This window comes from Megalobrama amblycephala, linkage group LG15 (assembly GCF_018812025.1).
Source record: "Megalobrama amblycephala isolate DHTTF-2021 linkage group LG15, ASM1881202v1, whole genome shotgun sequence".
NCBI classification, from domain to species: Eukaryota; Metazoa; Chordata; class Actinopteri; order Cypriniformes; family Xenocyprididae; genus Megalobrama; species Megalobrama amblycephala.
Window position 1 is genome coordinate 15,810,816 of NC_063058.1, and position 24,158 is coordinate 15,834,973.

The 24,158-nt window shown below is 35.4% G+C and overlaps 1 protein-coding gene across 7 annotated transcripts in view; it reads right to left on the minus strand.

Annotated features, from left to right (window-relative positions):
* Window positions 1-1,115: 1,115 nt before the first annotated feature.
* The window catches only part of ndrg4 (NDRG family member 4), a 36,214-nt gene continuing 13,171 nt past the window's right edge, over window positions 1,116-24,158 (minus strand). For 4 of the 7 annotated variants that reach the window (XM_048158000.1, XM_048158002.1, XM_048157998.1 and 1 more), the window contains 14 exons: window positions 23,546-23,584; window positions 17,626-17,731; window positions 13,718-13,838; window positions 10,734-10,796; window positions 10,583-10,643; window positions 10,352-10,495; window positions 10,058-10,161; window positions 9,920-9,976; window positions 9,773-9,824; window positions 6,804-6,851; window positions 6,661-6,696; window positions 5,465-5,516; window positions 5,150-5,188; window positions 1,116-3,187 (listed from right to left, as the gene is read on the minus strand). In XM_048158000.1, coding sequence (XP_048013957.1) covers window positions 3,033-3,187; window positions 5,150-5,188; window positions 5,465-5,516; window positions 6,661-6,696; window positions 6,804-6,851; window positions 9,773-9,824; window positions 9,920-9,976; window positions 10,058-10,161; window positions 10,352-10,495; window positions 10,583-10,643; window positions 10,734-10,796; window positions 13,718-13,838; window positions 17,626-17,731; window positions 23,546-23,584 — 1,077 coding nt within the window. In that variant the 3' untranslated portion in view covers window positions 1,116-3,032. Of the gene's footprint in view, window positions 3,188-5,149; window positions 5,189-5,464; window positions 5,517-6,660; window positions 6,697-6,803; window positions 6,852-9,772; window positions 9,825-9,919; window positions 9,977-10,057; window positions 10,162-10,351; window positions 10,496-10,582; window positions 10,644-10,733; window positions 10,797-13,717; window positions 13,839-17,625; window positions 17,732-19,324; window positions 19,491-23,545; window positions 23,585-24,158 lie in introns of those variants that run through there. The other 3 variants (XM_048158003.1, XM_048157999.1, XM_048158004.1) reach the window with 3 other exon arrangements.

Below are 24,158 nucleotides of genomic sequence, written 5' to 3' on the forward strand. Positions count from 1 at the left end.
CTTTTGCTTTTGACTACGGTGAATCTCCAGTTGTCACTGATGATTGTCATTTGGACCTTTCTGGATTACAATACGCCATCAAAATGACAAATTTAATTATTCCAGCTGCTGTGAAAAAATGATCCTCACATAATTATAGCCTTCTAGCTGGGACTCCTTCTTTATGTAAACAGACGTGACGTAATAACGCAAAGACGAACGGCTACATGCTCGAATTTCCCGCGGAAACCCACCAGTACCGATTTTATTATAAAACATTATTACAAGCTTAGAGAAATCAGGTTAAGGTAAGGAGGTAGTTTTGAACACTGGCTGGTTATGTACTTGCTCAAAAATTTATTTTGGATCATTTTTAACCAAAAAAAGTTACGGACTGCAGCTTTAATTTTGTGCGATTTATATTCATACATTACGGAAGAGGATTAGGGCCAAGCAATAATAAAAAAATAAAACCATCTCGAGATTAAAGTTGTTAAATTACGAGAAAAAACTTAAATTTTGAGAAAAAAGTCGAGATAAAATGTTGAGAATAAACTCGTTAAATTACAAGAAAAAACTCGTTAAATTTCGAGAAAAAATTCAAGATAAAATGTTAAGAATAAACTCGTTAAATTACGAGAAAAAAGTCATTAAATGACGAGAACAAATTTGTTAAATTATGAGAAAAATGTCGTTAAATTTCGAGAAAAAAGTCGAGATAAAATGTTGAGAATAAAGTCATTAAATTATGAGAAAAAAGTCGTTAAATTACGAGAACAAATACGTTAAATTATCAACTTTTTTTCTCGTAATTTAATGACTTTATTCTCATAATTTTATCTCGACTTTTTTCACAAACTTTTTACGAGTTTTTTCTCGTAATTTAATGAGTTTATTCTCAACATTTTATCTCGACTTTTTTCTCGAAATTTAACGAGTTTTTTTCTCATAATTTAACGAGTTTATTCTCAACATTTTATTTCGACTTTTTTCTCGAAATTTAACAACTTTAATCTCAAGATGGTTATATTTTTTTATATTATTGCTTGGCCCTAATCCTCTTCCGTAATACATCAACAACAGATTTTCCAATAATGGACCTTTTTAACAGACAGACTTTTTTATTACCAATTTAAAAAAAAATAATGTTATAACACGGTGCTTTGTGTTGTATTACTAAGCATTACATTTCAGAAAACTAGTTCAAGCTGCTGCATGAATGTTTCTAAAACAACGGCTGTGGGAGTGATGGCAAATTTGACATCTTTCCCTCTTCTGACCAACATAATCAATGTTTCATTTGTTTTCCTGCTATAAATGCCATTTTTATTTTGCTATTGGAGCAAAGTGGAATGCAAAAAATGTTTTTGTTGTAACTATAAAGTTTACCCAACTATGTTGAGTTCTAAGAACCATGTGAATAGGTCCATTGAGAAAAAGATCCATTGTAAAATAGCACAAAAAATAACTAAATGTGGTTGTACAGATCTAAATGAGCTTGATTCTAACACATATGAATCCTTCTGTGTTGTTTATGTGCATGTTGCATGCGAGTACATTAATCGTGTGTGTGTGTGTGCGAGTATATGCATACAGAAGCTCTGTTACCTTGCAGAGCCCAGCCCTCATCGGAAAATGTACGTGTGCATTCGCGTGTGCATTTGTATCAGTAGCTTTGGTATATTCTTTGTGCGGGGCTGGGTGCTGTAAGGGAAGCGATGGTCCGGTTTGGGTCAGAAGCTGATTGTCTATAAAAAGATCGTACAGAACCAATCCCAGGCAAAGCTACTTTCATATGACAGTGAGTACACACTAAAAGGGTACTTTTGTGGGACGGTATGTTATCTTTAATGAAGCAAGACTTGATTTGAAAGTGAATGGCAAAATGATGCATTCTAATATAGTTTAATAATATATTAAGGCAAGTCAGTGGTCAAGTTATACAACTTCTGCTCCTACTTTTTAGTTTTTATTAACATATTTCAAATAAGAAATCAAATTTAGCTCAAATAATAATAAAAAAATATCAAAAAGATGATTCTTTCTTACAGTACGAGGTGATACATACATTCCCAGTGACTGAATGAGCTGAGATGATTAGCCGAAAGCTACCGTTTACTGGTTAAGAGATTTTCACCCTCTTCGACTATACAATCGCTTAGATTTCGTTCGTAATTGAGAGGGAGAGCATAACATGGTTCACTCATAAATCACCCTCTGGTTTAAAAACCTTCCCTTCTTCTTTCTCTTGCTTTGTTTCATCCTTTTCCTCAGGACCAACCCCCTCTACCTGCTACCCAATCCATCAGTTACTCCTCAAAGACTGTCATAGGACAGGAATGAGTGAGAGCAGGGTCTGATGGGACTTGTAGTTTTGCCATAGGAGAAGGTGAAGGCCAGAGGCAGCAAGCGAAGGGTGCAGATATACTGACACATTGAGCGATAAGTAACCGTGTTACAAAATTGGGGGAAACCAAACACTGTTTTGAAGGGGGGAATGACAGCAAGTCTTCATTTTACAGGTTAAAGGAATAGTTCAACTCAAAATGAAGGTTCTTCTTAACTCGTATGTTGTTTTTTTATTCAGTGGAACACAAAAGCAGATGTTTAGCTGAATGTCCAAGCTGCTCTCTTCCATACAATGGAAGTGGATGGGGACCAAGTGCTGTCATGCTCCTCGAGGGACAAAGCACTATACAAGCCAAATAATGGGGAAAGTTTATATTCACTGCAAATAATTTGTGGTCACCATTCATTTTCATTATATGAAAAAAAAAGCAGCTTGGACTACAAATATTTCATTTTGTGTTCTACTAAGGAAATAAATTCATACAGGTTTCTAAAGACAACTGGGTGATTAAATGATGGAAGTTTTTTCATTTCTGGGTGAAGTATTCCTTTATGAGGGCTAACACTGAAAAAACTGAGAGAAAGGACATAGAAAATGGCTGAGAAAGAAAGAATGAAAGCAGTATGAGACCTTCATTCTTCTCACGCCCTCCTTCCACGCCACGTCTCTCTAAATGTGTGCATGTGAGATGGTGCACGAGGGTTCAGCAGGACACTTCCATGGTGTGGCTGACCTGCCCAACTCCCTCACTGCTATCTGAGTGTGTGCATGCGCGGTTGCGAGAACCATCCACGGAGCCGGCGCTGGTCAGAGAAGCTGTTCGTGAGCGAGCAAGACGGGTCATACTGGCTGAAGGCACTGAGAGAAAAAGAGAGAAAGAGATGAATAAGTCATTTCGTATCCACAGGGAAGTTCGTCTGGGATGCATGATGTGTTGCAGAGGAGGCAGGGATGACATGCTTGAACTTTTGGTCTAAAATTATTTCAGCCTCAAGCTGATAACATTCCACCAGAATGACTCAAATCCAACTAAAAAATATCCAACCATTATCTTTATATCTAAATGCCTTTGTTTTCAGTGCATAAAGTCATTTTTTTTAATCAGTATTTTTCTTGTTTTTACGTACAAAAGCAGATTTTGATTTACATATTTTCATTTTAGATTTCATTTTCCTTATCCCATTTGAATATTTCCTCTTGTTTTAAACATAAACCAAAAACATTTTGTAAGATTTTTGATCAAAACAAGAAAAACATTTTGTGAATAGGGCAAGGGAATATATATGGGTCAATGACGTGTCTTTTTTTTTTTTTGTCCAAAGGCCTTAATAATAATAAAAAAACAAAGATATGACATCCAAAGTATGTAATATATTACAACTAGATCTCTTTTATTGAATCCAAAAGGTTTTAATTATATTTTACTACATTTAAAGGTATTTTAAAGATTTTGAAGTGTCAAAAGTGTCATTCGGTTTAACCGTCCAAAGGCCAATACAGCCATTTCATTTGTGATTAAAATATCTTAAAATGTAATAAATGTATATATTTTTTATTCTGGCATGATTTTATAACATCATATATCAACATAGCGCAAAATGGTATTAAAATTATGTGTAGAAGTTGTTGCTTTGTTATGAGAAAAAATCTCCAGAAAAATTAATTTCATTGATGTCATTCGGAGTAACCAATATAAAGGGAACATTTTGGATCAAGTCATTCGATCAGTATCATGTGACAGGATGTGACATCATTCAGACACTTGCAAAGGACCACATGGCCATGAAGCAAAGTAGCTAACTCTCTCTTAACTATTTGAAAAATTCACGTTTTCACTTGCTCACGCATGTCCCGAAACATCAGGTCATTTGGTACAACCGAAAATGTTGTAATATTTTAAAAACTTGTACTAAATATAACATGTTTGATTGTCATTTTGCTAGCTAGCCAGCAAGATAACTAGCTAGCTAGATAGATATCAGTCTGTTAGCATTGTTTGAAAATATTGTCATTCGGTAAAACCGAAATTTTGGTTAAACCGAATGACTTTTTTGGTGACAAATTTTGTCCATCTTGTAAAAAATGACCAACGCAGTGTTAATTGATTATAAAAACCACATAATCTCATTGTTAACACTTAATAAAACTTCAAAAATAATTATATCTCCATTATGTTTTTACATTTTTAAAAACCTTATTCGCCAATGACCCATAATATTTTAAGCATTTTTGCTTCTCAAAGTGTCTTGTTTTATGGATGTTTAGATATTTGTACTGAAAACAAGAAAATACTGTAATTGACTTGACACTCATTCAAATAAATCAGAAACAGAATTTATAAAAAATTTATATATTTATAATATTTATATTATAGTATTTATAAAAAATATTAAATATATCAAATATAAAAGATGTTGCAGCCTATGAATCCTCTTTTAAAGGTGACGTTTCAGGGAAAGAGTGCATATTTTTCTTTATTTGAAACTTATTCTAATATATAATATATATCTAATGTAAAATTCCAAGCTAAAAAATACATTTGATGCCATGTTTTTGAACTTAAGTTTTTGTTATCGATGTCTCAATATCAAATAAGTGCCATGCAGAGAGCTTGACAGCGCATTCAAAGCACATTTTTCCTCCAGAGGAAAAATCACTGATCAATAAAGGAAATAATGAATGAATGGAAATATCAGTCTGGGAAGGATAAATACAGAAACTAATCAAGGCCAATCAAAAAAAGCAAGGGATTAGAAGACTAAACTACAGGTGTCATTTAAATGAGGAAGAGGGCAGGCGTGAACAGGAAGCAGGAAGTACCTGGCCCCCCACTCATTCTCCGATCCTTCATATAAGCAACTGAGAAAGGGCAGGAAAATACACATACAGTATATATTATAACAAATACAACACCTCCACACAGACATTTATTCACATGCATACACTCACAGCTGTCTCAAAATGGAAGTCACATGGGAGACACACAAAGGAGAAAGGACACTGAAAACATTGGATCGGTTTACATTTGGCAGAGAAAGAATCATCAATTGAACTGATTTTGGTGCTGATTTGCCCTGAAACTTTTGTTAGTAAATACACTGATAATCAAAATGTTATTAAATGAATTAGACTTACTGTATCCCATTCCCTGCAGGAAGTACTTGAAAGCCTCTGTTAGTTTTCCAGGCTGTAAAAAAAGACTCTGTTAAATGCAGGTTCACGTTCAACGAGGACTGTGTTTTTCCTACAGTGAATTATTGGCTGCTGAGATCATGAAGTTATAAAAATTAAGTTTGAATTTAGTTTTAACTTAAAGGATTAGTTCACTTTCAAATGAAAATTAGCCCAAGCTTTAGGTGTATCCTAGGTGTATATGACTTTCTTCAAAATGTAAACTGCCGTCGCGTCAGTTAATTTTTTTCCGTAAGTTGAATAGGGAAGGCGTAGGACGTAGCGGAAGCTTTTTGAACTGCGAGAGTTGTACACTTTCTTCGTAAGTAGAATACGAAAGGCGATCTGGCGGAAGCTACACATTAAAATCCCCAGAGTTAAATCAACTCTGCTCAGAGTACATATGGTCCCTCTCTAAATAGTGTTAAAGTAACACTGAAGCAGAGTTAAAGTTAATGAGATAATTAAGCAATTAATAAGGCTGTGACTGAAGTCAGTTGTAGTTCTTGTGTTTCTCTTTTCTTCAGTGATTCTGCTTGTTAACAGCAGGTGTTCATCACTAATGCACAATCATCACTTAATTATCACATTAACTTTAACTCTGCTTCAGTGTTATTTTAACACTATTTAGAGAGGGACCATATGTACTCTGAGCAGAGTTGATTTAACTCTGGATATTTTGCTGTGTAGATATTTTACTTTATAGCTTGTTAAATATGGATATTCTTTTTACACAAATGTATCGTTTCACTTCAGAAGGCATTTATTAACCCCCCGGAGCCGTGTGGAGTATGTTTATGGTGGATGGATGTGGATGGAGACACTTTCTTCAGCTTCTTACTCATTGGTATCGCTTACTGCCATTATAAAGCTCGGAAACGTCAGGATATTTATTAATGTATCTCTGATTGTGTTCATCAGAAAAAAGAAGGATGGCTTGAGGGTGATTAAAGCATGGGGTAATTTTCATTTAAAAGTGAACTAATCCTTTAAGTTTTACCTTATTTATTCACTAAGATTAATAACTGAAAATATTTGATTTTAAAGACATTTTTAATAACTTTTGTACAATAAACTGTTCTGGCACTGTGTTGGGTCACCACTGTAATAGACTATTTGTCATAGACTGATCTGAGATCAGACACGTCAAGCAGTCTCACCTGTGTAATTTGAGGCATTCCACCTGAATCAGCCATCTGAAACAAACCAAATCCATTTTTATTAATCATTTATTTCAGAAATTTTGTGTAACAAAATGGTGAAAAGTTTTGCCTCTATTTCTACAGTATGTTTGCTCGCTTGCCTTCAGGAATGTGGTGTGGGTTGGATCCAGCTTGGAGTTGCACTCAACCTATGAATAAAAAGCATTTATAATGTTTTTAACAAACATATGTAAACATTTACAAATGTATCAGGGCATTTAGAGTTTTATATAAAGAAAAAAGATAAAAGAAGTTCTTCAAAAGGCAGTTGAATGATGGGCAGTAAGATGGATGGTGTGATGAAGGGAGGATATATATACAGTACAGTCCAAAAGTTTGCAACCACTAAGATTTTTAATGTTTTTAAAAGAAGTTTCGTCTGCTCACCAAGGCTACATTTATTTAATTAAAAATACAGTAAAAAACAGTAATATTGTGAAATATTATTACAATTTAAAATAACTGTGTACTATTTAAATATATTTGACAAAGTAATTTATTCCTGTGATGCAAAGCTGAATTTTCAGCATCGTTACTCCAGTCTTCAGTGTCACATGATCCTTCAGAAATCATTCTAATATGCTGATCTGCTGCTCAATAAACATTTATGATTATTTTCAATGTTGAAAACAGTTGTGTACTTTTTTTTTCAGGATTCCTTGATGAATAGAAAGTTCAAAAGAACAGCATTTATCTGAAATACAAAGCTTCTGTAGCATTATACACTACCGTTCAAAAGTTTGGGGTCAGTAAGAATTTTATTTATTTTTTTTTTTTAAAAGAAATTAAAGAAATGAATACTTTTATTCAGCAAGGATGCATTAAATCAATCAAAAGTGGCAGTAAAGACATTTATAATGTTACAAAAGATTAGATTTCAGATAAACACTGTTCTTTTGAACTTTCTATTTATCAAATAATCCTGAAAAAAAATATTGTACACAAATATTTTGTACAATTGTACACATTAAATGTTTCTTGAGCAGCAGATCAGCATATTAGAATGATTTCTGAAGGATCATGTGACACTGAAGACTGGAGTAATGATGCTGAAAATTCAGCTTTGCATCACAGGAATAAATTACTTTGTGAAATATATTCAAATAGAAAACTGTTATTTTAAATTGTAATAATATTTCACAATATTACTGTTTTTACTGTATTTTTAATTAAATAAATGTAGCCTTGGTGAGCAGACGAAACTTCTTTTAAAAACATTAAAAATCTTAGTGGTTCCAAACTTTTGGACTGTACTGTATATATATATATATATATATATATATATATATATATATATATATATATATATATATATATATATACACACTGTGTGCAGAATTATTAGGCAACTTGATTTTCTGATCATATTTTTTTTCCAAGCACATTTTTCCAATCCACATCAATCTTAATAACTACTATTAATATTGTTTTTAATCATTTATAAGTGATATATAATTGCTCATGAAGGCTGGAAATGAAAAATGCCTTATATTCAGGTGTGCAGAATTATTAGGCAGGTTTTCTTTTTCGGGCAAAATGAGCCAAAAAAGAGATTTAACTCAGACTGAAAAGTCAAAAATTATTAAATACTCATGAGAAGGACGCAATACTAATGCAATACTAGAAATTGCAAAGTTAAAGCATGACCAAGGGACAGCAAAATGCTCATTGGGTCAGCGAGGTCATACAAAAACTGGTGGAAAAGAAAAGACACATGTTAACTGCAAAATAATCAAGAATTAAGGTGAAGAATTAAGTGTGAAACCATCAGGAACCCTTTAGTCTCCAGAATTTATCTTCCAGAATCTGGCAGTAAGGTGTCAATCAAGTTGCCTAATAATTCTGCACACAGTGTATATATATATATATATATATATATATATATATATATATATATATATATATATATATATACACACACACACAGTATGTATATGTGTTCTTGAGGTCTGACCCAGTTACAGCGGTACTGCAGAGATGAGTCATATTCCAGCACTAAGGAAAGACAGCTGCACAGATGCATTCGCCTGCAGGCTCTGTTCGGTCCAGCGCAGGCACTTTTGGAATGGGATGGGTTCCCTCTTCTTTCTAACATGTTCACGATTCTAATGCAAACTTCCACCACAAGTGTCTGAATTATCCAGTGGATGTGATACTGATGGTGGGAACACATCTTTCCTCTATGTGTACTTCCCCCAACCAATATTTTAATGTTTTTTTTTTTAATCTATCTGTTGCTTTCTCTATCCTCTTTATATCTATTTTCCATATATTAGTTTATATATTATTATATCCATATATTATTATATACTTTTTAATAATTAAATTTTTACATTTGAATACATGGATTATTTAGACCAGAAATTGAAGGAAAAGCTATTACTATTATTACTATTGTTATAAAATGGAAAATGCATAGGTGTGTCCTAACGTTTCACCGGTAGCATATTTGCTTTTCTGATCTCTCATTCGCTCAAAATCACTTTATTTTTCATGCCTTACTTATTATTTTCGTCTTAATCTCTTGCGTATCCTTCTGTTGTTTCTTCTGCTCCCACCTTTTCTTCTTCCTCCACTTGACCCAAATTACTCAAATCCGTCTTTTCTCTCATCCTTTTTTCATTTACCTCTCACTCTTATCCATCTCTTCCCCTCCTTCATTGTGTCCCTCTTTTTCCTCATCTCTCACCCTGTGTGTCTGATGAGATGTGATGGGGCACTGACCCAGCTTTCATATGTTAGATTAAAGGACCATAGCACAGAGTTAAAAATATCCAACACACACAAGCTAGCAAAGCCTGGTAGATCAACCCTGGGACCAGTGCCATCTGCTCCCATGAGACAAACGGAGAAAGAGGGAGGGCAAAAGGAGGTAAACAGAGGAAGAGAAAGGAATGCAGAGGGGATTGACCTGTCTCTGAATTACAAAATACGTCCTCGTTCGGCAAATATGACACAGAAAGACAGGTTTATATAAAGATGGAAAGGAGAGACATTTGGTAGGAGGAAGAAAATTTGAGAACGATGAGAAAAATATTATTCCTCCCAAAATATTACACACAAGACTCACCACGCCCTCCTCAGCCGGAGCATTATCACCAACGACCAGCATGACTGGGCACCTGCAAGAATGAGAATTGAGAATTTAGTCTGATCACACAGGCGTATGTAAACGTGACTACTAGACTAGTCAGAGTCAAATTAACATAGTCCTCACCTCAGGGTCTTCGCATTTAGCACAGTGCCACTGCGGTTCATTTCCAAATCCCTGCGGCTAGGAAAAAACAGATTTTTTTTATTCAATGCATGCATTATGCATCAATTTCTATACATTAATGAGGAGGTGTGCAGTTACCTGTTGTACATATTCCAGAAGAGCTGTAGGTTAAACTGGTTGATGGTGTTATTGATCTGTTGGCGGTAGTTTTGCACAATTTCTGTGTTGCTCATAAGCTCTTCCTGTAATTCAAATACAATAATACATGTTATGTTAGCTAAATATTTAGCTTGAGATTTAACATTGATATTTATATTTTAAAAATTAAATCTTAGATATGTATTTACTATTATTCTAATACTTATTATTCATTCATAAGGTTACTCAATACTTGTAGCCTACCCATAGTGAAACACGTAGATTAATTTGTACCTGGCTGAAGAGGTGGGCCAGGACAGTGTCTGGTAAAGCACTGGTGAGTCCTGAAAGTTTTGTGGCAGCCCAGTCGATCCATCCTTTCCCATTGGGGTCAATGTTGAGTAGAACTAGACCCTCCACAAGATCTGGGAAAATCAGCTACAGGTAGAGAGTACAATTGAATTGCACTAAATGTGAATGAAAAGACCACTGAACAAACATAAAATTCTGACATTTAGTACTAACAGCAAATTTGGCGAGGATGTAGGCACCAGCCCCGACTCCAATTCCCACAATGCTCTTGAAGCTATAGAAAAGAGAACATTGAGTCATTTAAATATGGGGATTTTAGGAATGGATATCATTGCATTAGCATAACAGGTTTAATCTGACTGACCCAAAGTGTTGCACCACACTAGGAAGCATCCCAGCTAGCTGGTCCATTGTGGGATACTGATACCTAGAAATAACAAGATTCAGAATAAATATTGATATCTTGAGTTGCATGGCTCTCTGAAATACTTGATTCTGATTCATCAATTGCGGCATTAAAGGGAAAGTTCACTGAAAAGTGAAATTTCTGTCATCATTTACTCACCATCAAGTTATTCCAAACCTGTATTAGATTCTTTCTTCTGTTGAACACAAAGGAAGATATTTGGAAGAAAGTTTGTAACCAGGCACCTCCATTGTAGGGGTGGGGGGGACTATGGAAGTCAATAGAGTACCTCAGGGATGACGCATTTTTGTAGGCAAAACCCGGAAGCGAGTTAGAATTTTAGGGCTTCCGGTTCCAACGCCGTAAAGTCTATGGGTTTTTTGAATGGGTTTTTGCTAAATCGCCTGAAATAAGGTCTGTGGTTAACAAAGCCTCTAAATATTTTCACGTTTTGATCTATGACATAAAACACACCAGTTATAACCCGCTTGTGATTTTTTAAACCTTTACTGTGTCTTAAAAAACGGCGGTTGCTAACAAATTGCTAAAAGGGACTACTTCCTTTGGCGGGGACTTTAGACGTCATCATTAAAAACGGGACATTTGGACAGCATTTCTCATAAAAAAGTGTATAAGTATTCATACACAGCGCAGATCATAATCAGCGAACATGTTTTTAAATAACGTCGTTTTTTTTAAATACAGTTTGAAGAACCTTGGTGGTGACGTCGTTGATCCGCGACCATGGTGTGCTGTAGTCCGTTTATAGCCTACTGTTAGCCTTTTATATCTGACGACTTTATTTAGGCTTCAAAATGTATTTATGTTGTTTTAACTTGTAAAGATTATCTTGATAGACAAAACGTGTAAGTGTCATAACCCTTTGTTAAACACAGAGCTTATTTTCTGCGATTTTCCAAAAGTCTACGGGAAAAATGCATAGGCTTTCAACCGAGGGAACCCGTGCGCCGCTAACTTCCAGGTTGGCCTACAAAAACGCGTCATCCCTGAGGTACTCTATAGACCCCTTAATCGCCTACGTCACTGTGACGTCACCGCTCTAGCTGGAGGCAAAACATAAATAAGAACTAATAGCGGGCGCGCTAAAAATTTGAGGTTTTGACTTTAAAATGTCATCTTGTTGTGTTTTTGGCTGCCAGAATAGAAGGAACAGGACTTTTGGTTCAAAACTAAAGTTTTACCAGATCCCGGCAGACATTCCTTCACAGAAATCAAAAAGATAATTGTGGTTGAAAGCAATACAGCATACAGACTGGACGGAGACGATCATAAATAATACTCGTGTTTACAGTGCACACTTCATATCAGGTAAAATAATCGATGTATATGTAATGGTGTGTTGGTTTTATCTAGTACAAATCAGCAAGTTTCTGTTTTATAGATGAAATGTCGCCAACTTTCAGCACACTAGCTAGCTTAAATGTTAAACAAACATACAGCAATAGATGTGTGTGCCATCCTTTGAATGGTCTCTTAAAATAATCCACATTGCTAGCCATAATCATAGTTAGCCCAGCGTTAGGTTACATTAGACAGTAAGCCTTGACAAAATTCCCCGAACCACCCGAAAGTAATTCATATGTTGTCTAGGAAATATCCAAAACGTAAGTTAATTTACAAAAATAGCTGTCACGGTCCCGCAGAGTCAGTGACTGTACATATTCGGACAGTTCTGAACCTTCTTCTGCATTTATGTTTAATAAATCCCTCCGAAAACATGCTAGCTTACGCTTGTCAACATTGAGTCCAGCGTCTCTTTTTGCCTCCAGCTAAGCCCCGCCCACCAAGAAACGTTGCAATGTTTACAAACTTTTAAGGGGTCCATAGTGCCCCTGTTCAGTTTCCCCTAATCTTCAAAATATCTTCCTTTGTGTTCGTCAGAATAAAGAAATATACACAGGTTTGGGACATTTGAGGGTGTGTAAATAATGACAGAATTATCATTTTTGGGTGAACTATCCCTTTAATATCAATTCGCTACGTTCATGTCTCTCCGCGGACTCGCGCGCTTTTGTTTCATCCAAACGCAACTGGCGCCATCTTGAGTCTCAGTAATCGACTGTAGTGAAAATTCCCTCAGAAGATTAATTTTACTCTAATATTGACGCGGTGTTCGTCTTGTTGCTATGCCAACTGTTGATCGTACGTTCTTCTTTAGGGAGGCTTTAAGATCATATACAGGTAAGATTATTAATAATTTCAACTTAAATCAATATTTCATGTCCACGTAGCCTATTAATTTATTTGGCGAGTAGCCATGCAATAAGTTGGATAACCCAGGTGAAAAAATACTATAGTAATTTATAGTAAATACTATAGTGTTTTGAAACCATACTATAGAAAAGTACTTGAATTAATTTGTTGTGGTAATTCTATAGTTGCTGTAGTAATATGACAACTAAACAAATTACGTTACCCAATACTGTACTAAGTTGTATATTATACTACAATACACTACAGTTTACTGTAGTAAAAACTAAAGTATACTACAGTATTTATTACAGTTGATCAGTTCACTATAGTTAATACTACAGTATGCTGTAGCATTCATTAAATACTATAATATATACAGTATACTACAATTTACTATAGTATGGTTCAAAAACACTATAGTATTTACTATAAATTACTACAGTATTTTTTTTACCTGGAAATGTACTTTACAGTAATACAATTATTTATTTATTTAACCTGTTTACTGTCACCTGCCTTTTTAGATCTGAACTTAATGGTTGTACTTCATGAATGCGAATATATCACTAAGGTTGGTATTTAAAGAAGATTGTTCCAGATTATTGCAGTGACAGTTAACAGGCTAAATTAGTTATTTTCCGTAACGATTGACTGTCAGTACATATATTTCTTACCGTGTGTAAAATGGCTAATACTGGTCTATATGTTAATGTGTGCGTTCATCATACCCTTGTGGCATCTGGGGGGCACCAATGTGCTGGCCTGGGGCATCCACGTGGCACACCACAAAGTGCTTAGTGATCTCCTGCATGTCTTCATTGTGGAAGAAGGTGTTGAAGCACAGCTTGTCTGCTCAGAGAAAAAGAGCAAGACATTGTAGCCCTTACAAAAACGTATTGCGTTGTTACCTTGGTAAAATGAGGATGTACAGATAGTGTGATAGTGTGGCGTGAATGATTGTGTTCCTATACCATGCCTGTGGTATTTACATCCTACATCTCCAACAACCATATATAATACATTGTTAACCCAGAATCCATTGGATTCCCTTTCGTAATGTCGTACATTATATAACATTACTGATTATAAAAGAATGCTTCAAATTTGGGGCAGTTCTGTAAATCGTTTTCTCTGTCCGCTCATCTCTCCTGCCATTGGCCTACTTAGATCATAAAATGAACAAACAAAACAACTTCAGTGTTCTAGCTAACTGCTCAAGCGGCGCTAATAACTCATTTTAGATCATGCCATCTTCCTAATCAACATCAAATGTATTTTGGCAGGTCTTCAAGTTATTTAAAGGAATAGATTGCCCCAAATACTGACTCATCCTTATGTCGTTCCAATCCCATATGCTGTTACCTGTTCCATGGAGTACAAAAGTAGAAATTTTGGAAGTCGCCCATATAACTTGTGTGCTTTATTATAAGTCTTCTGAAACCAAAATAAAATAAAAGTAAAGTAAAATACAATACAGGTTTGCAATGACATTAAGATAAAGTAATTTTTAGATGCACTATTCCTTTAATGGATTTAATGAAGTTCCCAAAAAAACGATTTCTAAAGTTGACATCCCATTCAAAAACTTGCATTCTTAAATGCGCTGCATTGTGGCATGAATCATACCCGAGCTTCTCTACCCTGTAGTGAATGAACCGTTTTTTTTTTTTTCATTCCGTCCCAGCTGTATTGCTCACTTTGCATTTTTTTATATAGGCCAGTGTGTCCTTTCGGTGGTCTGTGTCACTCGCTCGCTCTCGCTCTCTTGCACTGAGTCATGTTTTGTGATGGAAGAATGGCCATGCATACTAATACATGTATCTGCAGCAGAGAGGAGATTCAGAGTTATTCTATGCCGCAGTGCTGACCTTCCCCACTCCCCTCCCCAACACTGCATGATGGGTATGTTTTTGTGACCTACATATTTCTCTCACTCTCTTTCTTGCACTGCATAAGAATAAGAACAGGCAGACAATAACACACTCCAGGAATAGATAATGAGGAATGGGCAGATATGGGAGGAGGAGAGGAAGGAATTAGGTGGAAAGAGGAAAGAGAGAGGAGCAGTAGAGGACAGGAAAGCCGTGTTGCGAGTGATGAAAAGAGCTCTCAGCCAAGGTTACGAGTCATTTAATTCCGGCACATTTTACAGAATGTGGAATCCAATATCAAGGTCAATAGTGACTCTGCTGAGTCTGACCCATAAATGCATCTACTGTTCCTTATCATGGCATAGATTAAATTCCTATAATTCATATTTAGTACAAACATTAATAGACTTTTTAATAGACATTCATTCCCCCTTTTTATAGCAACTAAAAAGTAGCTACAATGAACAAAAAAATATATATGTTCAAAATAATTCTTAAATGTTTAAATCACCCAAAAATGAAAATTATCCCATAATTTACTTATCCTCAAGCCATCCTAGGTGTATATGACTTTCTTCTTTCAGTCTAATACAAAACATATCATGGCTCTTCCAAGCTTTATAATGGGAGTGAATAGTAACCAATATTTTGAAGACCAAAAAAGTACATCCATCCATTATAAAAGTAATCCAAACTGCTCCAGGGGGTTAATAAAGGCCTTCTGAAGCGAAGCGATGCATTTTTGTAAGAAAATATCCATATTTATCACTTTATAGGCTATAATCACTAGCTTCCGGTAACATCCGTCCAAGCGTTCCTCAAGTTCCGGCTTATGACGTAGGATGTAGGTGTAGCGTAAGCTTATTTGAGAGTAGAAACTCAAGCTCCTCTGACATTTACTCTTTAAAAATTCTCGTTTTAGACTTCTAATTTGTGACTGATGTTTTGTTTTGCTCTATCCTCTGCACTTCCATGTTCGTCAATACGTCATACGCCCGGTCAAAGTTCACTCTTCTGCCGGAATCGACTCACGTACGGATGCCAGTGATTCTAGTTTATAAAGTTGTAAATATTTTTCTTACAAAAACACATCGCTTCGCTTCAGAAGGCCTTTATTAACCCCCTGGAACCGTATGGATTACTTTTATGATGGATGGATGCGTTTTTTGGGCTTCAAAATCTCAGTTACTATTCACTCCCATTATAAAACTTGGAAGAGCCAGTTATGAATACATTATTTTTAATAAATATATACTTTATATATATATATATATATATATATATATATATATATACAGTACAGTCCAAAAGTTTGGAACCACTAAGATTTTTAATGTTTTTAAAAGAAGTTTCGTCTGCTCACCAAGGCTACATTTATTTAATTAAAAATACAGTAAAAACAGTAATATTGTGAAATATTATTACAATTTAAAATAACAGTTTTCTATTTGAATATATTTCACAAAGTAATTTATTCCTGTGATGCAAAGCTGAATTTTCAGCATCATTACTCCAGTCTTCAGTGTCACATGATCCTTCAGAAATCATTCTAATATGCTGATCTGCTGCTCAAGAAACATTGAATGTGTACAACTGTACAAAATATTTGTGTACAATATTTTTTTTCAGGATTATTTGATGAATAGAAAGTTCAAAAGAACAGTGTTTATCTGAAATCTAATCTTTTGTAACATTATAAATGTCTTTACTGCCACTTTTGATTGATTTAATGCATCCTTGCTGAATAAAAGTATTCATTTCTTTAATTTCTTTTCAAAAAAATAAAAATAAAAATTCTTACTGACCCCAAACTTTTGAACGGTAGTGTATAATGCTACAGAAGCTTTGTATTTCAGATAAATGCTGTTCTTTTGAACTTTCTATTCATCAAGGAATCCTGAAAAAAAAAAAGTACACAACTGTTTTTAACATTGAAAATAATCATAAATGTTTCTTGAGCAGCAGATCAGCATATTAGAATGATTTCTGAAGGATCATGTGACACTGAAGACTGGAGTAACGATGCTGAAAATTCAGCTTTGCATCACAGGAATAAATTACTTTGTCAAATATATTTAAATAGTACACAGTTATTTTAAATTGTAATAATATTTCACAATATTACTGTTTTTTACTGTATTTTTAATTCAATAAATGTAGCCTTGGTGAGCAGACGAAACTTCTTTTAAAAACATTAAAAATCTTAGTGGTTCCAAACTTTTGGACTGTACTGTATATAAAACAAAGATCAACTTTAAATTATATGTATACATATATATAAACTATAGATCAACTTTAAGCTATGTTGCCATATCTGTGTTTGGCTTGTATATCTTTTTTTAATTTTCTATAAAAAAAAAAAAATCCTCTGTGCCTGAGTTTTTGCACCATCACATATGTGGTGCTGAGATCACCTGCCACCTGAGATCAGCTTCGTCTCACACTGCATGCAGTTTGTTAACAGAACTGATAAACTGCAGTCAGCTGGCATCCAAATTACAGCTCTGATCACAGCCCACACACATCACTTCCAGAGGGCTGCTCTTTGAACACGCACAAATGCAAAAATACACACACTAACACACAAGCATCTCTTGTTGGTTGTGGAGATGGGGAAATTAACTCCAGGTCAATGCGTGAAAACAGATGGTGTTCCAAGATTGAAATCGTGCAGTGCGTGTTGCTTTGGCTATTGGAGAGCAATGTGCATATAGTTTACCTTTGTACACAAACACACACACACACAAAAAAAAATGTTTACTTACGGTTGAGCCCAACATCATGGTAGGTCAGGATAGCTGGCTTGTTGCCCTTGGGAGCCCCGCGGATCACCACGTGCAACATCCCATAAGGGGTTTCAATGTCATGTTCCTACAACAACAACAACAAAAAACAATTTCAGCAAACAATCTGAGAAGATCCAGGACGGACTTGTCCTAATAACCACTGACCTGAAATGGATCGCTTGAGAGGCCTGAACAGTACTCGCATATTACCATTTTATTCAATTTTTATTAATTACCAGGGTGCAGTCAAGTAAATTAGGCCAGTTTTTGACATTTGGATGAGATTGATTCCAGCCTGTATGTTGTAGCATTTAAAACACGTATATTGTAGTTTCAACAATTGAATGCTAAAATTTAAGAAGGTAAAGAAAAAATCAAGAGTTGAAAACAAGACTAATATCTAATTAAGCATATTGACTGCACATGGTCATGTAACACAATTTTAATTGGCTATTCCAAAGGCATTTTAATCTGACCCACATTTAGTCTCAGATTTTATTCCAAGCGGAGAAGCGATTTAATGTATGTGGAGTTTTTTTTTTTTTTTTTTTTCTTGTCCAGAGGATTATTTCAGCATCTATAGCTTTCCAGTGTTATGCACAAATCCTAGCAGACACCTCGCAGGCAGCCCTCTTCAAAGCTTTATGTAGATCCACTGAGAGACGGCAAACAAATCTCCTGTGGGGTTTAAGCTCCTGTCATTTGGTGTTTTTGATGTTGGAAAATTTGTGGAAGGTCAGACCAGATGCAAACGGTCTCTGCGTGTGTGTGTGTGTACGAGTTTAGGACAGCTGTTTGTGTCTGTGTTTAGGTCCAAATTAAATCTCGTGGCAGCTGTCACTCTGCCGCGAAACACTGAGCATGTTTTCTAGGGAGATAATATTCAACAAACACTGACAAGATAAATAGGAATTTTGACCTAGATTCAACAATGTTACACAAATATGGGGCAGAAAATAGTAAAGCTGTGCATCATAATCTCTCGAAATGCTCATTTTTCAAGCTCAAGGTCACACAACTGTCCTTGTAGGAGGATTTTTATGATTAGACTGCAGATTTAAGATTTACCATCATCATTACCACATGCACAGACACTCGTTTCTGAACACACACACACACACCAGGTTACTGCAGAGGTACATTAGAGTGCACGTTTCACCCGTGTCAGTGTGTTAGTGTGTCAGTGCAAATGGCCACCTCACACATGACTGGACATTTCTGCAGAACTCAGAATCCCAACATCACAAATACATGATTTAGACAAAACAATTATTGTCTAAATCATCTTCATCTTTTTTGTTTTTTTCCTTTTAGGTAAAAAAAAAAATTTTTTTTTTTTACTATTAATTAGTTTTATTCAATTTTATGATGTTTTTAGTATAATAATTGGCTATTATAAATTAAATAATTTGACATTATTACCATAGAATGATAATAATTAGCCATCAGGAATGAATAAATATGCAACAATGGAAATGTTTCAGAATTACCAGTTCAGTAGGTCAAGCTAGTTATTTCTGACCACATGGTAAACAACAATTTATTTAACCAGCTAAGCACTTAAGAATGATAATATAGCATACAAAACATGTTAAAAAATTTTTTTTAGCTGTTTATTATTAGCATTCTATCTCTTATTCCCTATTTACATTCTTGTAATCACAGATATCCCACTCACCCCGTCCCAGCACTCCGGCATGGCTTCTTAGAGATTGTGTACGCTTGCTTAGAGTATATGGAGCAGGAAAAAGACAAGGTCCTCTCCGGGCAATAGGATTCGGATGCAGGGAACCAGAGAGATGCTGCAGTTGCTACGGTGTCTCTTTGTCTCTCCTTGTCAAGGGAGTTTTGCAGCGCTGCTGTCCCCTCCCCCAGTACGTTTCATACCCCACCCCTGCTCTCTCATTGGCTGAATGCAAAAAAAAGGCTGCCTTTGATTGGCTGAGCTTTGTGTCAATCTAAATCTGTTGTGTTTTGTCTGCATTTTCCCATATTTTCTATCTTTATCTTCTTTATCTTTAAGGCCTTTAATATGGCTATTAAATAGTTTTATTATTGCAATTTAGCAGCAATATAGCGCTCGATTCTCTGTGAATAGAGGGTATCGCTCAAAAATTAGTCATTATTTATGAATTAAAATTAAAATTTATCATATGAATATTATTATTAGACAAAGACACAACACACAGAGTGAAATGGGCCAGGTCAAATAAATGCCAGTGAAGGTTTTATAGCAACACTCTCAATGTGACTCGTGTCGTGTATGTGACAGCGTCTGTATACGTGCGCTTCAACATGAACACGTGATGGAGTGCTGAGACATGAACACATGAGGCACATGGCCCACTTCTGAGATGAGGATGTATTTACATGCGATGTATTCTGTAGTAAACGACCTCTGTTTGAATTTTCAATCCAAGAGAACTGTGGCCTGCAGACTCCACTGCGTATTTTAAATGCACATGTTTTTTCCCTGTGTACGTGCAACATTAATCCCTTTGTGGCTGACTGGCTTTTGCTCACTTAAATGCACAACCTCTATCTCCTCCTTTCAATTGCAGATCTTGGGTGTAAAAACAGTTGCATTGTCATTGTCAAAAAAGGATGGACTCTGCCCACCACATCACACCGCACACAAATAAATGCTAACAGGTTTTTAGTGATTAATCTTTTGTAACAGACATTTGTAGAGTAAAAACAAATTAAATCATGAATTTGTGGCTACTACAATTTGGTATAATGGTTACTGCCCATCCCATTCCCAATACAAATATACAGTAGTAAACTGATAGAATAGAATGTACCTTGAATGCACTGCAAGTTGCACAAAATGAGCCATTTAAACTTCTGAGGTGTACTTTTGGTTCTAAAATATTATAGGAGCCTGTATTTTAAAAACAAAATTTAATTTGGAAGAAAATGCATTTCTATTGGTTGTGTTAAAAGACGTAGCTTATATGACAAAACATTCACACTGCCAGTTTTGGGGATTGACAACTGCATTTACTTACAGGTTTGAGTCTCGAAATCTCCCGTTCACACAGCATTTTATAATACATGCAACAGGAGTCAAGCCCCTATTCTCTTAAGGGATAGTTCACCCAAAAATGGAGATTCTATGATCATTTACTCCCCCTCAAGTTGTTCCAAACGTGTATACATTTCTTTGTCCTGCTGAACACAAAGGAAGATATTTGGAATGTTTGTAACCAAGCAGATCTCACCCCCCATTACCTACTACTACCATAGTAGGGAAAAAAAAAAATACTATGGCAGTCAATGGGGGGGGGGGGGGTGAGATCTGCTTGGTTATGAACATTATTCCAAATTTGTGTTCAGCAGAACAAAGAAATTTATACAGGTTTAGAACTTGAGGGGGAGTAAATGATGACAGAATTTTCATTTTTGGGTGAACTATCCCTTTACCAGTGACCATAGCGACTGTGACCAAAGTAATATTAAAAATGGCAATGTCCAAAAAACTGAAAAGTCATTGCTTTTAACATAACAAGAGTCTAATCGAATTTGTCAAATATTCATTAACCGATTGCTGCTTTTATAGGATGGAGAGCGTAGCATTTCACAAAACTGACAGGAGCAGCTCTGGTGCATAACAGTGACTGGATCTAGAACCTTCAGATGACACACAGCTCATAACTCCATCACTGTAAGTTACCGAAAGCACACATGAAAACCTACAACACAAGTTAGACGTGAGTTTGTGCAGCACAGGCAACTAGCTGTCCAGTCTGGTTGTCCAGTCTGGTGTTTTCCGAGAATGCGTGTGTTGTGAATCCTGAAAATTTACGGGTGTCATTTTGGTGATGTAATGCGGTTGTCACTCCTGTAAATAACTGAACTGTGTGTGAACGTAACCTGATTCAAATACAGAACTGACAACCGTATTATGTTGCTGTTTGAATGTGGCAAAAGAGTCTGAATATGTTTGGTTTATTAAAGGTGCCCTTGAATGAAAAATTGAATTTATCTTGGCATAGTTAAATAACAATAGTTCAGTACATGGAAAAGACATACAGTGAGTCTCAAACTCCATTGTTTCCTCCTTCTTATATAAATCTCATTTGTTTAAAAGACCTCCGAAGAACAGGCGAATCTCAACATAACACCGAATGTTACGTAACAGTCGGGGTGTACGCCCCCAATATTTGCATATGCCAGCCCACGGTCCCAACATTATCATTATGAAAATCATTAGACAAGGGCAAAACGTCTGGATCAACGTCTGAATCAACAGACTAGGTAAGCAAGCAAGAACAACAGCGAAAAATGGCAGATGGAGCAATAATAACTGACATGATCCATGATATCATGATATTTTTAGTGATATTTGTAAATTGTCTTTCTAAATGTTTCGTTAGCATGTTGCTAATGTACTGTTAATTACAAGTACATTTTTAAACACTTGCAGTCTGTATAATGCATAAACACAACTTCATTCTTTATAAATCTCTCCAACAGTGTGTAATGTTAGCTTTAGCCACGCAGCATAGCCTCAAACTCATTCAGAATCAATGTAAACAATATAACAGTATACAATACTCACATAATCCGACGCATGCATGTCGCATGCATGACGAACACTTTGTAAAGATCAATTTTGAGGGTTATATTAGCTGTGTAAACTTTGTTACGGCACTGTTTAAGGCAAGCGCGAGCTCCGGGGGCGGAGAGCACGGGATTTAAAGGGGCCACAGCATAAATCAGCGCGTTTATAATGATGCCCCAAAATTAAAAAAATTAATTTAAAAAAATCAATGGGGTATTTTGAGCTGAAACGTCACAGACACATTCAGGGGACACCTTAGACTTATATTACATCTTTTAAAAACATAATCTAGGGCACCTTTAACTTTCAGTCTCGTCTGTATTAGTAGTGACAAAAATTTGCTTTTTAATTTTCACCATGCATTTGAAGTGGTTTATAACTAGTAAAACATATTTTGGGTTTTGCAAATACATATTATTTTTGCCTGGAATTCTGTATTGACCAATTGGACTGTGTTTTATGATGTGTCATTTCTTTCTTTCTTTCTTTCTTTGTACATCTTTTTTATTTTTTTGTTGCTTGCCATTAGGTAACCGTATTGTGTTAGCAAACACCTATTTAATTATCCGTTCTCCATCACAATTAAAACCTCTCACTTGATTAGTGTGTGGATTACAAATCCTATCATCTCCAGCCCCATCCGCTGTTTGGATTTCACACTGTTTTATTCAATTTCTCTCTGTGATTTAGTCCTATTTCTGTCAAAGGTGTGAAGAGATGATGCAAACTGTGAGACAGAGATAAAACTGAGGTGATGAAGTTCTCGTACCTCAACTTTTATCTCAGATTTCAACTGCAATTTGATGTCTGTAACTGAGTGTAACTCTTAGAGCAGATTAAATCTGGACATCTGATGTATTATATTATATTATATTGTACAATAAGACAAAAAACGTGCATTACAAATTTAAATAGTGTCCATTTTGATGTCATATTAATTTTAAAGAGATTTATGTGAATAAAAATGTAAAATTCACAGCTATAACGAAGGGAATCTGTCCAGAACGGTTAAACTATCAGTTTTAATCAGCAGGCTGGTACTGCAGGTTGCTATTAGTGCTCTGAAGTGGATATTGATTGAATTTGTACTCAGGAGGTCATAGCAACACTGCCATGTCTTTCATTTTCTCTCTCATGCTCTCATTATTTGCTCTCTTACCAAAACAACAACAACAAAACTATATGCTGTCTTTAATCATCAAATGCCAAAAAGGAATAATGACGCCACACCTTTTTAAATCTGACATGTATGGCGCAAAATCCCTTATAGATGGGCTGTTTAAATGTAAATCATAAGTCAACATCAAATATGAACAGGAAAAGTCATCGTACCTTCCAATCTCCTGCAGCTACAAAGGTTTCGCAGTTTTCCTGCAGGAACACAAAAGGTCAGGTTCATCAAAGCCAAAGTACATTCGTTTTTAATGCTATCACAATAAAATAAGCATTTGGAGCAACACTCTGCAAGGTCCCGTCACCGAGGAAAGGGTTTCTGTGATGGAAACAGTTACTTGAGCTGTTATGTCTGGAACTGAGAGTTTTTTTCAGGGGTATAAAAAGTACTGAGAAATGATACTCAAGTTAAAATATAGATACTGTCCAAATTTTACTCAAAAACCAAAATATTTGGAGTGAAAGCAAAATGTTTCCAAATTTATTTACAAAGTGATTTATATCACTATGACCCACTTTTAAGGTCTAAATGGATCTCTAAGGAGAAAAATGTATAATTTTCTCCTTGGTAATGTAAATAAGAAAAAGTGCAGTTATTCCTTTTAAATTGAGTACAGTAAAAAAAAAAAAATGCCCCAAATAATACTAAGTATAATAATAAAGTATAATTACTCCAGTACTTTACACCACTGGTTGTTGTTTCACAAGACATGGTTAGTTAGTATGTAGGTGGCTAAGCTGGCTTCAGATCAGCAGCTATTTGTGGAAAGAT